At 42.3% G+C, this 15317-nt stretch overlaps 1 protein-coding gene across 1 annotated transcript in view; it reads left to right on the top strand.

The window, feature by feature from the left end:
- The first annotated feature begins 1100 nt into the window (after window positions 1-1100).
- Window positions 1101-15317, top strand: part of LOC145402351 (ribosome biogenesis protein BMS1 homolog) — a 47363-nt gene continuing 33146 nt past the window's right edge. Inside the window, exons 1-7 of the mRNA XM_080274497.1 lie at window positions 1101-1216; window positions 2862-3049; window positions 3840-4030; window positions 6635-6810; window positions 9147-9264; window positions 10298-10408; window positions 11994-12122. Of these exons, the coding sequence (XP_080130623.1) occupies window positions 2874-3049; window positions 3840-4030; window positions 6635-6810; window positions 9147-9264; window positions 10298-10408; window positions 11994-12122 (901 nt within the window). The 5' untranslated portion in view covers window positions 1101-1216; window positions 2862-2873. The remainder of the gene's footprint in view (window positions 1217-2861; window positions 3050-3839; window positions 4031-6634; window positions 6811-9146; window positions 9265-10297; window positions 10409-11993; window positions 12123-15317) is intronic.

Raw genomic sequence — 15317 nt, 5'->3', positions numbered from 1 at the left:
AGATGTCTTAATATTAGAGGGGATGGCCATGAACAAAGTGCCATTTTGCCATGTCCTCTGTCATCACCCTGCCCTCCTCATTTTGCCATGTCCCCAGTCATCACACTGTCCTTCCTCCTACTCTCATCACTCATCCATATTTAGTATTCATCCATTTGATCCCTTCACCTCCTCCTCAGTTTCTTTCTCTCCCCCCTCTCTTCCTCCATTTCACTCACATACACCTTCCTATACTCTTGTTGTTATAGCTTGGCCTAGAGTTGCTCTCTCCATCATGAATGCTGAGTTTCAATAATAAATCATCACTAGAATATGATGCTAGTCACAAAGAGGTGTAAAGAATGTAGAGCCATAACTTTGTTACTCTGCCACTGAGGTACATGAAAGAGGCTGCAAAAGAACTAAAATCTGGTCCAAGTTATAGTGAAAGAACTATAATCATATTCTACATTCTCTGTATATGGGTGAACCATCTCAGGGTACATTTTGTAACACCCATGTCATCACAGACAAATGGCTACAAATGACATGTTAACTCTTGACAGGTGAGGTGCTTCCTTCAGACCATAAACTTCTAGTGTCCTCATGGAATGGAGTTTGTATGCAGCTAATGAGTTCAGGAATGTGACATCACTGTCATGAGTTAAGTATATAAATGCAGTGCACTGCACTGACCATACAATCCTTGTGGTCCAACCTTAGTAGTAATATTTGGCCTACAGTAGACCTACAGTCTTCACATCTCCACTGAAAATGTGGCATTGCATTTGATTTAATGATCAGAAAGACGTAAGACAGGTGAGCACAGTATCATTTTTACCATCTTCGTCTATAATTTTGTGTAACTTTTGCGTTGTTTTGGGTGGCTGTGGGTTAGGTATATTCATGTAACCAGTGATTTGTACCTTGTGTTGTGAAAACCCTTACTGCAAAGTCAAGTGATAGAAAAATATACCAAGCCTCTGAAATAGGAAAAAAAAAAAAACGGAAATAGGAAAAACAGATAATTCGAATATAAAGTAATTGAGTTTACTTGGGTAATTGTGAGTATGATTGTGGGTCTTCTATTCAAACGTAGCGAATGTAAATACAGTACACGTGAGTTAATGTTTTGGGAAGTGGTGATGGTGAGGCTGGTGATGTTATTCCCGGCTATTTTTCCGTCTTACAGGGAATAGCAGCTTCCATTTTATCTCCTACGACGGGAAATAGTAAGGTGCGTGTGTCTGTGGAGTTATGGATACGTAGGTAATATTTGGTTCATTTGTTGGCTCAGCAGCTCGGTTTAATGTCGCCTGTTTTCCAAGGCTTCCGGTTTATCTAGGCTCTGTGTTGGTGAGGCTTTGTTTTACCAGAATCTGTTGTAAATGTTTAAAGTTCAAGGTTTAGGTGGGTGATATTTCATTGCGTCCGTCTGTCTTTATGTCTGTTTATTCACTGTATCTGTCTATTCAGTCTTTCTTTTTCAAGGACTGTCTTTTAAAGTTATACTAAAGAAGAGTAACAGTTAAAGTAGTGTTTTCCACCCTGTTTTCCAACCATCAAGCTTAACTGAAGTAAATCACCCATCAGTTGCAGAAATTCGTAGTTCTAACATACTGTAGTAACACCCAAGGAAAATACAAAATGGACATACCAAGGTAAACAAAAGGGTCAATTTTTACACGTTCTTAGAATGACCAATTCTACTAGAAAATGTTAACGAAAAGTCGAAAATAGGATGAGGGCAATGTGTAAAATTTGACCAACAAAAGATCTAAAACTGTGAAAGCAACATCCTTTTTTTCATAACTTTAATTACGGTATAGATTTACTGTACGGTACTACTGTGTATGGCATAATGTTGTTACTCGGTGAAGGTAAGGGGGAAAAGTGGATATCATAATTAGATACAGTACCAGTTTATTGGATATGTGTATGGCTGGAAATCTGTGACTGATTTTTTTTTGTTTTGTTTTATAGTCAGTATATCTTTTCTTTTAGGATTTGAGTTTCATAAAGGAACATTTTTGAGGAGGAATGTTACATGATTATCCCCAAGCCTTTCACCACACCTGCAGATTGAGTTTTCATGATCGCTATAGTCATGGCGCGCGACTCTGAGGTTGTTATTATCGTGCCCCGGCAATATACCATTCAAAAGTGCAGCTGATTTCATGTATAATATGAGACATGTGATTCATTTATAATATGTTCGTGTATAATATATTTGTACACAATAATATGGTTCGTGTATGATGATACGAAATCGGATGGACTTTTGAATGGTAGGTTGCCAGGGTATGATAATGACAACCTCAGAGTCGTGCATTGCGACTGTAGTCAGGGTTACCAAACAAACTGATGTCATTCTGGCCTCATAATTTCTACTTTTTCTTATGTAAAGCTTGATCTAACCTTAACCAAAATGAATCCTGAACATGCAGAGTAGCTTTAATTCCTTTAGTGCAATGTCTTTTTGTATTTCACTCTTGCTGCTACCAAACTGTCATTAGCAGTTCAGAAGAGACCTAATACTGTATTCATTAGTGTGGCTGAGAGTTTCATCCTTTTGCAGTGTATTTCCCATCACTCAGTGACAGAGAAAGGCAGCACTGTGGCTCTACATTCTTCCCGCAACACTTTTGTGCCTGGCATCATATTCCAGTACTAATGTCTTGTTGCAGCTCAGCATTTGAGGTGGAGAGGTGGCCAGAGTAGGCTTTTTTTTTTTCCCCAGGCTTGTCTGGATTTAACTTAACAGACTAGGCTGATGTGCTTTTCCTACAGTTTGCCTTCTCTCTTCTTTGGGATAGGGTGTGAGTTATGGGACATTTGTCAAGTACAGAAAGTCAGGTAAGTGTTCTCATTATATATTCCAGTAAGCACACAACATGGCGGACTTGGAGGATTTTGACAAGAAAAAGAGCCACAACCAGCGCCATGCTGGCAGGAAGGCAGAGAAGAAGGTGGCCAAGAAGAAGCATGTGCAGGACCTGACGGCACAGCAGCGCAACCCCAAGGCATTTGCTTTCCAGTCAGCAGTCAAGGCACAGCGTAAATATGTGAGGTGAGGGGTGGAAGGTGTACTTTCTCTCTAACCCCAGTTCCATTTAACTCTCCCACAAATATATGAGATGAGGGTTGAATGATTTGCCTTTTCACTACCAAAACCCCTTTCTTATTTAATTCTTGCATAAATATGTGAAGTGAGATTCCATGGACTACTTTTTCACTAGCTTCTACTTCAAATTATTCTTACAGAAATATGTAAGGTGAGGATTGGAAGACTTACTTTTTTCTCTGTCAGCTGTAGTACCGTTTTGAATTCATTCTTGCATAAATGTGTGAAGTGAGCACATTTACCCTTTCATTTACCATAGTCAATTTGTTTTTACTTGACAAACTCAGCCATTCTTGCAAGTTGAATAGTAATGAAGTAGTTGTATAAAATTTGATGAGCCATATTTGTGAGGTAAGAGTTAGTAGTAGCTACCCTGAGATGGTTTGGCCTTGTAGAGAATATGGAGAAATAGAGATTGACTGGGAGAGTGTGTGTGATTGAGGCAGAGGAGAAGAGGGGGAGACTGAGGATGAGATGGAGAGGTATGTAAATGAGGATGGAATGAGTTGGAGGGAAGGCAGCCTGATTGTGAAGGATAAGGTGGCTTGGAGGCAGTTTGCATATGGCCACCCCTTGCAGGATTAAAGGATCAGGCTATGGATAGATACATAGTTAGATAGGGAGGGAGAGAGGTAGATAGATAACTCAATAAATAGGTGATGATACTGTTGATAGTTACAGATAGACTGATAGATAGAAATGACAATAATGAATCTAATATCAAGGTAAATTCCAGATCCCAAGACATCAAGACCAAGAAGCACCACATTCCCGTCGTCGACCGCACCCCTCTGGAGCCGCCCCCTGTGGTGGTGGCAGTGGTGGGGGGGCCCAAGGTGGGGAAGTCAACACTGCTACGCTGCATCATCAAGAACTACACCAACCAGAAATTCTCCGAGATACTGGGACCCGTCACTGTTGTTGCTGGTAATGTCTCGCACTGCAGTGGTTGAAGCTTGTCTGTGAGGTGGAGCTAAGAATTTTGTGAGTGAGGTGGAGGGGAAGACACAGACTGAGGTCGAGGGGGAGGGGAAGATGGAGAATAAGATGGAGGGGAAGAGGAGGAGGAGGGGAAGACGGAGACTGAGGTGGAGGGGAAGAGGAGGAGGAGGGGAAGACAGAGACTGAGGTGGAGGGGAAGAGGAGGAGGAGGGGAAGACAGAGACTGAGGTGGAGGGGAAGAGGAGGAGGAGGAGGAGGAGGAGGGGAAGACAGAGACTGAGGTGGAGGGGAAGAGGAGGAGGAGGGGAAGACAGAGACTGAGGTGGAGGGGAAGAGGAGGAGAAGAAGTGAGAGACAGGTGGAGGGGAAGAGGAGGAGAGGAAGACAGAGACTGAGGTGGAGGGGAAGAGGAGGAGGAGGAGGGGAAGACAGAGACTGAGGTGGAGGGGAAGAGGAGGAGGAGGAGGGGAAGACAGAGACTGAGGTGGAGGGGAAGAGAAGGAGGAGGAGGGGAAGACAGAAACTGAGGTGGAGGGGAAGAGGAGGGGAAGACAGAGACTGAGGTGGAGGGGAAGAGGAGGGGAAGACAGAGCCTGAGGTGGAGGGGAAGAGGAGGAGGAGGAGGGGAAGACGGAGACTGAGGTGGAGGGGAAGAGGAGGAGGAGGGAAAGACAGAGACTGAGGTGGAGGGGAAGAGGAGGAGGAGGAGGGGAAGACAGAGACTGAGGTGGAGGGGAAGAGAGAGGAGGAGGAGGAGGGGAAGACAGAGACTGAGGTGGAGGGGAAGAGGAGGAGAAGGAAGGGAAGACAGAGACTGGGGAAGAGGAGGAGGAGGAGGGGATGACTGAGACTGAGGATGAGGGATGGGGTGGAGAGGTATATAAGTGAGGGTAGTGAGGTGGAGGGAGGGCAGTGTGATGATGGAGGACAGGATTTGTGGAGGAGGTATGTTTGTGGTCACCTCATCCAACATTAAGGTGTGTTGTTGTAGATAGATATAATGATGTAGCTAATGATGGATGTTTGGTCTCTTTTGATAGTTCCATACTTTTCCTTTTTTTTATATTCCAGTTTCTCAGTCCTTCCCATCCCATATATATATATATTTTAGAAGCATGTGGTATTGTAGTAGATGAGTGGCTACCATTGGCCCTGAGAGATGCTACCATGAGAGTGAAATTACTGTGAGAGTGAGATGTGGCGGCAAGCTTGGTAACTGGCCATACAATCGTCAGTTTTAGGCAGGAAGCTCAGACTCATGTTAACTGAGTCAGAGTCCATTCTGAGACACACACATTATTACAAATCCATTACACTGCTGAGGTATATTTTTCCCTAACATCCAGCAGTTGTTTGGAAGTAATTACAGTAGCTGGTTTTTGCACCTATATATGTCCATTGCTTCAGCTGAGGCACTATAATCACCTGACCACCATGCACCTCATTGTATTGAAGGGGTTAAATGACTTGTATAGGTATTATAGTACATTTACCTTAACTTGGCCCAGACTTTTTACCTTTTGCAGCTTATTTCACATAGCTCAGTGGCAGAAAAAGACAATATTACTGCTCTGCGTCCTTTCCATAACCCTTCTTCACGACCAGCATCATATTTTTGTTAGTCTGTGGTTACAAATAATCATTCAAGACACAGAGATTTCAGTTATAGGAAGTCAAAGTGAACAGATTGTAATATCTAATTGTAGTCTTAATGTTGTAATACAACTCAGCATTCAAGACAGTGAGAAAGCAATTTTAGACCAAGTTAGTGTAAAGAGAGTACAGTAGAGGCCTCACAGCAGCCTCATAACACCCCCAGGCAAAAAGAAGCACCTGATATTTACAGAGGTGAACAACATCATCTGCATGATTAGTATGGCAGAGGCTGCTGTTGTGGTTCAAGATTAGACAATATCCTGTATATAGTTTTTACACCTTTCATAATCCTTCTCCTACAGGCAAGAAGAAGCGGCTGACATGGAGGTGAACTACATTGTCAGCTGCATAATTGACATGGCCAGAGTTGCTTATGTGGTTTGGAATTAAATCATTTGTGTTCGATCATCATTCTTGGGCAGGAAACATGCAACCATTAGCGAACATAGTCAGAGTCCATTTTGCTGCTCACATATTGTTTCAGATCTTATGTTACTCTCAGATTTCTTTTTCCCAACAGTTTCCAGCAAATGTTTGAAAGTAGTTAGCTGGTTTTGATGCTGGGTTTAGTTCCCAGTCCATATATTGCATTTGCTGTACCATGAGCAACCCTAGTTTGGGGATTACTTAAGAGCAAGGATGGCATCATTTTTACTTGATGTATGCTTGTGGCCACCCTGTATGGGATTAAGGTGTCTGGCAATAGATAGATAGATAGGTGTATGCTTGTGTATTTATGTATGTATATATTAGACCTCACATCAACCTTCTCTCCTCCACAGGCAAGAAGAAGTGCCTGATGTTTATGGAGGTGAACACTGACATCAGTTGCACGATTGATGTGACAAGAGTTGCTGATGTGGTTCGGGATTAAATAATATGGATACCGGTTGTTTTTATGCCTCTCATCAACCTTCTCTTCCCCACACACAGGCAAGAAGAAGCGTTTGACGTTTATGGAGGTGAACAACGACATCAACTGCATGATTGATGTGGCCAAGGTTGCTGATGTGGTGCTCATGCTCATTGATGCCACCTTCGGCATAGAGATGGAGATCTTTGAGTTCCTGGAGATCTGCCGAGCCCATGGGACACCACGAATTATGGGGGTGAGTCTTTCAGGCTCAAGTGCCATTGTTTGTGATTTCTAGCTATCTAATACAGGATGGATTTGGCTAATATCTACCTACTTACATATGTATCTGTCTATCTGTTGCTTCTGTCTCAGTCACTGTGTCTTTCTGTGTATGAATGTATGTCTGTTTATTGGTCTCTGTATCCATCATCCATCTGTCTGTATATCTATCTATTTGTCTATAACCAGACACCTTAATTCTGGAGAGGGTGGGCACAGACAGATAGCCTCCCTGTCACCCTGTCCTCTGTCATAAACTGTCCTTCTTCCAACCCATATCACTCTCACGCACGCACAGTACCTTTCCACCATTTCTCCCCACCTTATCCTCAGTCTTACCCTCCACCTTTCCTGCTCCACCTCATTTACATTCATTTAGGAATTTGACACTTGATATGAAGCCAGGATCCAAAGGCTTGAAAGCTATGTGAATGACTGTGTGACCCATTTTACAAGACATGATGTTGACACTTCACCCAGTTGTATGCTTTCTCTGTTCTTGTTTCTTAATCGTACTTCAGCACATCTTTAAGTAGGATGGTGATGATGATGACGATGACAATTATGATGATGGTTGTGATGATGGTAATTTGGTTTTAGGAACTTTCAAGTAAATAATAGGTGGTTAGCTGTCGTCAGTGGAAGATACCAACTTACAAGTGAAATATGGGCACAGGCTTTGTAACTAGCCACTTAAGTAACACTCTAAGGCAGGGAACTCTATTGTGCATCAGTCTTAGGCAGGGAACTCAACGACAATTGCACACAGACTAAGCCCAAGATGAGACTCAAAATATTACAAATCTTATCACATCATCGCCACCATTGTCATCCAAACCATTTTTCCCACCTAAGGATGATGTGAGGTAGGATTCAGTAACGGAGAAAAAGAAAACTTAAAAATGGGATAACTATCAAAAGAGTATGTAGAAAAGTAGACCTCATAGTTAGTTATTCACATATTTTTTAATAATCCTGCCTCCACCTTGGAACCTTAACTATCTGCATATATTTTTTTGGATTTTTAAATGTTTGAGCATCTCTAGGAGCAGCCCTGTCCATCTGTCTATCATTAATGATTTTTAGAAACAGTATAGAGTCAAATAAAAAAGTATCGGCCTCTTACTGCGTGTCTCATTCTGAAACGAGGATAAAGTGCTGTGATATTTTGGGCACCGTGTGATTGAAGTGCAAATATTGTCCTTGGTTATTATCAGAACTCAAAATCGCATAAATCGCCACAGAGGTATATTTTTTTAAGCAATTCCATTAATAGATTTATGTGCTTCTGTAAAACTCGCTCATTTTCACAACCTTTGATCCTCAGATGTGCAACTTTTTTTGTTGACAGTATATCACTTCTATATACATTAGTGACTTCAGTGAAAACATGCCACACCACACATTACCATACCACACACAACTCCCCTTCCAACACCACACCACATCATTTTCTCATACCACACACAACTCACCCTCCCACACCACACACAACACACCCTTCCACACCACACCATACCACACCACACCATGCACAACACACCCTTCCACACCACACACAACCCACTCTTCCACACCACACACAACATACCCTTCCACACCACACAAACTCACCCTCCCACACCACACCATATCATTCTCTCATGCCACACCACACCACATCACTCTTTCACACCACACATAGTTCACCCTTTCACACCATACCACGCCACATCACCCTCTCACAACACACCAGATCTCTCTCTCATACCACATCCACACTAACTCTCCTACACCTCCCAACACCACACCAATGCATTAATTAAAGGACTCTGAGGCTCCTGCATCTAACACTTTTGTATTTGCTTTTAAACGTATGCCCATATTTTTTCCTTATCCATCTCTACATATTTATTTTTCTTTACAAACTGTACTTTTTCAAAACCATCTGCACATATTTTTAGTACTGTATAACTTTTTTTTACAGATACTATTCAGTGGTGTTGATGTGGATGTGATAGGAAGCGTTATGAGGAACACACTGAGGTGGTTTGGCCATGTGGAGAGGATGGAGGGTGAAAGACTGACGAAGAGAGTGTATGTGAGGTGGAGGGGGAAAGAGGGAGGGGGAGGCCGAGGATGAGATGGAAAGATGGGGTGGAGAGGTATATGAGAGAGGGGGGTGTGAGTTGGGAGCAGGGGAGTGAAATGGCGGGGGACAGGGCGACTTGGAGGCGATTTGTTTGTGGCCACCCCAAACGGGATTGAGGCATCTGGCAATAGATAGATAGATAGATAGACTATTCAGTCTTTGTATTTTTCTGCTTCTAGATATTGAACCATCTTGACATGCTAAGGGACAACAAGGCACTGAAGAAGAAGAAGAAGGCACTCAAGCACAGGTTTCAGGTGGAGCTCTATCCTGGTGCCAAGCTGTTCTTCCTGTCAGGTATGGTATGAGAGAGAGAGAGAGAGAAAGAGAGGGAGAGAGAGATTGATCTGTTGATTGATTTATTGAGCTTTGTAGAGATCTTTTGAAGTGATACAGAATAGAAGCAAACACCATTAATCTTTTAGTGTGAAATCATCATTTTCTGTCCTTTCATATGCTTCCAGTTGAATTTTTTCAGCCAGAGGAACACCTCTCTTAATGAAGGAGTTAATTAAGGCCATATAACTCCTCTCCAGTTAAAAAGGTCTCATTCAAGTTGCAGGAGTTGTAAGATATCCAGCTTTGGAAGTGGAATAACCTGAGTTTAATTCTCTGTTGCATCAGACAGTCGAACAGAGCTTGATTCTTGGTTTTCTTCATCCAGCAGTACAGTTGGGGACCTGCATGTAAATCGAACTTGCTAGTCATGCCCCAGTGCGGCCATATTCTAGGGCTGTGGTTGGGCTGTGTTGGAATGTCATAGCTACCAGTGGCAGCTATAACATTCCTTCCTTTTAGCACACCATTTAGTTTTATTATTTCTTTATTTATTTATTTGATTTTATTTTATTTTCTAGGCCACACTCTTTTGAGACCTATGTTTGCAGCACATTGCTTCATAGTAAATGCACTTTATGCTGTACTTAGTCCAAAATGATCTCTGCACATTCTGTTTGAAACAATCCAGTATCACAGATGTTGGATTCTACATAATGCCAGTTGCTTGTACCTCACATTAGTATACTTCTTTTTTTCTTTCTTCTTTCTTTTTTTTAAGGATACAATATATTGCCCATTTGTGATGTGCACAATTATTTACTAATCATATATACATCTCTATGTACAGATAAACTAGTTTTCTTATCACCTTGAAGTCTGTAGTCCCCAGAATTTGCTTGTTTGTTAATCCCATATCAGGTCATGACCTAAAGGTTAGAAAAAAAGAATAATAGTTATTTAATTACCATTTTTATTTTTTCATCATCAAAAATGAAATGGAATGAAAATGTAGGGAAAGTGCTGTGCCTCTGAATTATTCCATCCCCTTCAGGCCTGGTCCATGGAGAGTACCTGAAGAACGAGATTAAGAACCTGGGACGCTTCATATCAGTGATGAAGTTCAGACCGCTGGCTTGGAGGATAACACACCCGTTTGTTATTGGTGAGGCAGACTGCAGCAATGTTGCCATAATCATTGTTATTAGTATTCCATTTTCTTTATGAGGGACAATGCCAAGTGGTGTAGTGGTAGAGAACTATGTTGGAATAGACCATGCCATACACACAGCAGTTCAGGTTACTCAGAGGTGACTGAAGGTGGTTTTGTAAAGGAAGACAAAAGGTCGGATAGACAGAGGCCTTGTGCCATATGCAAGGAAGGGGTTGGTGTGCTGTTTGTACTCTTATTTGGCCCAGATTTTCATCCTGTTGCAGCTTATTTCACACAACTTGGTGGCAGAAAAAGAGCACTTTGGCTGTACAGCCTTTCCACAGCATTTCTTCATGATTAAGATCAAATTATGATATTAATCTATTGTTATAACTCAGCATTGAAGGTGGAAAGATGAATTTTTAAGCCAAGTTAGAGTAAATATGATAGTCCATCAAGTGTGGTGTTGGTGGAGGATGTGTATGATAGAGTGCAAGGTATAAGGCATGAAGAATTATTAATGTGTTTGCAAGGGAGATTGGTATGTTGCTTCTTGGTGGATGTGATTGTTGCAGGGGATGGTATGGAGAAGCTAACTAAACTGCAAGAGTTGGAAATGGCCGGAAGAATTTGAGAAAGCTGTTACCTACAGTGGACTCGTCTACATATGAAAGGGGAACTACCGGTGTTGGTGTGTGTGTGTGTGTGTTAGTGGTGGAATATGTGCTTTAAAGGAGAAGAGTATCTGCAGTATTGAACATAATAAAAGGAGAATGGTGAGTTGGATGTGTAATGTCATATTTAGGGATGGAGCAGTGTGTGCAGTTATAAAAGGCTGCTTGGGCATTAAGAAAGCCATTGCTATGACGTGCATGGAAAGGCTGAGAAGGTGGTTTGGACATCAGGGTGAAGTGTGTGAGAGTAACAGAGTTAAGTGCTGTACAGACTGGAATGTGGAAGGGATAGACAACCATGAGAACTAGGGAAGGGATTTCATGGTTTTGGGATTTGGCTGGAATGCTGTAGGAGACTGTGAGGTTTAAAGCATTCATTCGGTATATGGAGGGGAAAAAAGAAAAGGTGACTCATGCAAGCTTGGAAAACTGCCTAACAAAATATATGTTTTTAATGTGTGTATAATGTAACCAGAAGCGTAGGTTGTTTTTTTGGTAGCTTATCCTTAAGTATTGTGGACTTCAGAAGCCAGACATTAGGCCCTTATACCTGGAGAGGATAATATGGGGTTGGTTATTACTTTTGCCTTTATTATTACAAAGGGATTGGCATGATCAGTAACACGATTGTTATTGTTGTGGTTGTGGCCTCATGCTTATCCATATATGAACTCAGTAGACTACAGGCTGAAGTTACAGTCCACCATCCTCCTTTCAGGGAATGTAGTGGGAGTTTAGTGATGTTTGTATAACCAGGCAATGGAGCAGCCTGGTTATATTGGTGCCATCATGTGAATGTGTCCGTCTCCATCAGTTACCTGATGAAGAACTTACATGGCATCAGGTTTTTGTGCTCCATCCTACCAACTATATCATTAACTTGTAGCATACCTATAACTGACCGAGTTGCTTTGTGTCCACAGCTGACCGTTACGAGGACATCACCAACCCTGAACACATCAGGACAGACCCCAAGTGTGACCGTGATGTGGTATTGTATGGTTATGTGAGGGGCATCCCATTCCAGCAGTCCCAGAATGTACACATTCCAGGTGATCTATGTAGTTAACTGAGTATACTTAGTGTGCAACCTTAACGCATGGTTTAATATACTGTATATATGTATGTGTAATTAATATGTATTCCAGCTTACTATTAGCTGCTGTATATCATAAACAGACTAATAATGGACATGCAGTTATAACTGTACATACTTCTCGAAAGTACGAGGTGTTTTTAAAAAATATCCGACCTTTGTTCATAAAAAATACTCGTATCCAGATACAACAAACTTACACTAATCTCCTTCAAAGTAGTCCCCTTGGGCTGCCACACACTTCTCCCAACGGTTCTGCCACTGTCGGAAGCAGCGCTGGAACGCCTCTTTTGGGATGGCACACAGCTGGTCCGTCGCATTCCGCATGATGTCTTCTCTGGACTGAAATCTGGTCCCTTTGAGGGGCATTTTCAGCTTGGGGAAAAGCCAGAAGTCACACGGAGCCATGTCGGGAGAGTAGGGAGCCTGACGAAGCACAGGTGTGTTGTGTTTGGCCAGGAAACTCTGTATCAAATGTGAAGAATGGGCGGGTGCGTTATCGTGATGGAGCTGCCAATTGCCCGCTGCCCACAGGTCCGGCCATTTGCGTCGCACAGCGTCACGAAGGCGACGCAGAACCTCTTGGTAATACTCCTTGGTGATGCTTGTGCCGTGTGGTGCGTACTCGTGATGAACCACGCCACTGGAGTCGAAGAAGACGGTCAGCATGACTTTGACATTGCTGCGGACCTGCCTTGCTTTTTTTGGCCTCGGGGATGTTGGATGCTTCCATTGTGATGACTGCAACTTGGTTTCTGGGTCGTACCCATAAACCCAGGACTCATCGCCAGTGATCACTGTGTTGAGGAAGTTGGGATCGCTGTTCACAGTCCCCAGCATGTCCTGTGCGATCTCCAAATGGAGTTGCTTCTGCTCAATCGTTAGCAGCATTGGTACGAACTTTGCTGAGATTCTCCTGAAGCCCAAATCCTCCTTCATAATGGGATGAACGGATCCAATGCTGACGCCCACCTCGTCTGCAAGTTCTCTGATCATGATTCGACGATCCTGCATCACCAGGGTCCTCAATTGGTCAATGACGATCTCATTTCGGGATGTTGAGGGCCTACCAGAATGTGCTTCACTCTCCACTGATGTGCAGCCATCTTTGAAGTGGTTGTACCACTCCTTTATCTGTGTGTTGCCCATTGCTTCGTCCCCGAAGACCTGTTGAATCTTGCGGATCGTTTCCACTTGGGAATCGCCAAGCTTTATGCAAAATTTGATGCAGTAGTGTTGTTCAAGTTTTTCTGTCATTTTGTCAAAAAAGAAAATCCGACAGCGCTCACTTACACTTCCTCACTCATCGGCGGTCTGCCGTCGAATGACAGCTTCTGCTGGTGGGAAAAAATTCACGCATGCGCATTATGATCGCCTACATGTGTGCACCAAACCACGCCTCCCTAGCTTCATTTGTTTACGCACGAAAAATTAAGGTCGGATACTTTTTGAACACACCTCTTATATGCTATCATTTTATGTACTCAGAACAGTATATTCATCATCATCATCCTTATTAGCACTACCGATTTCTTTACATTTTCCCAACATAAGGATGGGGTGAGGTGGAATCAGAAGCAAGTATGCCCAGTAAAATAGTCCTAACAGCCATTCACACATCCTTTAAGCCTCCCAAATCATGTTCCACCTTACAAGCTTGATTTTTTTTCTCCCCCTCCCATCCACCATGGTTGACTATGCATCCTCTTGCCTAACCTGTTCACATTTATCATCTTTACCACCCACTCTATGTCAGTTATATCTAAAGCCATACCATCAGTGCACAGTCTCTTTTGATGAATTATCAACAGACTTCCTTACTTTACCATTTTTTACAAGTCACATAGCATTTTCTTATCATACTCACTCAGTGCACTCTACATACATTTGGTAACAGTCCATTTCCAATGGTTTTATTTATAAATTATCACACTAATGCTATACCATATTTTCACACACTGTCAGCCTCCATACTCTGACCTGTTTCATCACAACACCAGCCACCTCCTTTATCTGTTTGTGCACATCACTTCACAAACACCTAATATCCAAACATACTCTGAAGTCAGCACATGTTTTTATCCATTGTGTAGCGTGCACATCTAAGTGGACACTTGGGCATTGACAGTGTTAGCAGTGATAAGCATGGGTATACTGATATGGTATATACATGTGGAGAGAAATATCATTACATATGCATAAAAGATATCTCATACAAAATTAATGAAATGGTGCTTCTTGCAGTGAGGAATTTGCAGTTGAATTCCAATCACGGTGCATATGAGGTCATTGTCTTACATTATTTAATCCATTGGACGTTAATATAGTTAAATGTTATATCAGAGATCGTAATAAAACATATTACTCACTTGATTAATTCAGTGCATCACATTCACCAAGTGTCTACAAACATGCAGCAGACTTTATTTGTAAAAGAGTAAAGAGATGCTTCTTTGATGGTAACTTTGTGCAGTCTGGAAACGTGCCTTGCTTCAGCCCCTAGAAACCTGATCTCGATGTTGAGAGTGTGTTAAGCTATCATCCTATCTCCAGCTTGTCATTCTTGTCCAAGATTATTGAGCAGACTTCACTAGATCAACTGATATCATTACTGGAATGAGGTGGAGTTGTTTCCCATTCTGTCAGCATATAGGAAATACCACTCAACTGAGACTGCATTAATGAAGGTTTATGACTGTTAGTGGTAGGTGGGGACACTCGCCATCCACTCATTTGATGTAGTGCTGCTCTCGGGTGACTGCCCTTTCCTCTTTTCCTTCTTTCCTTCCTTCCTCTTCTGTCTTTCTTTCCTTCATTCTTTCCTCTTTCTTCAACCTATGGGTGATTCTACACTGATTGACAAACCAAATGATTAGCTGCACACCAGGAAACCATTTATGTGTTGGGTGGTAACCATATAACCAAATTATGGCACCTGGTGCTTCGGTGGGTAATTGCGATGCTCCAGTCGGATTGAGCCGGTGAAAGTTTATATCCAAGGGATGGTTGGGGTTTATTGTTCACGTAATGCCACTCAGGGTTGAGTGAGGCTGGTCACTCATCTTAGACCAACTTGCCTGCACTTCTGCACTTCTCATGGGGCAACACAGGATTAGATGATGAATGAATGAATTATTATTATTATTATTAT

Source organism: Coenobita brevimanus, chromosome 57 (genome assembly GCF_032717465.1).
Source record: "Coenobita brevimanus isolate Jiangsu-jjx chromosome 57, ASM3271746v2, whole genome shotgun sequence".
NCBI classification, from domain to species: domain Eukaryota; kingdom Metazoa; phylum Arthropoda; class Malacostraca; order Decapoda; family Coenobitidae; genus Coenobita; species Coenobita brevimanus.
This window is presented reverse-complemented; position numbering and strand designations above follow the sequence as displayed.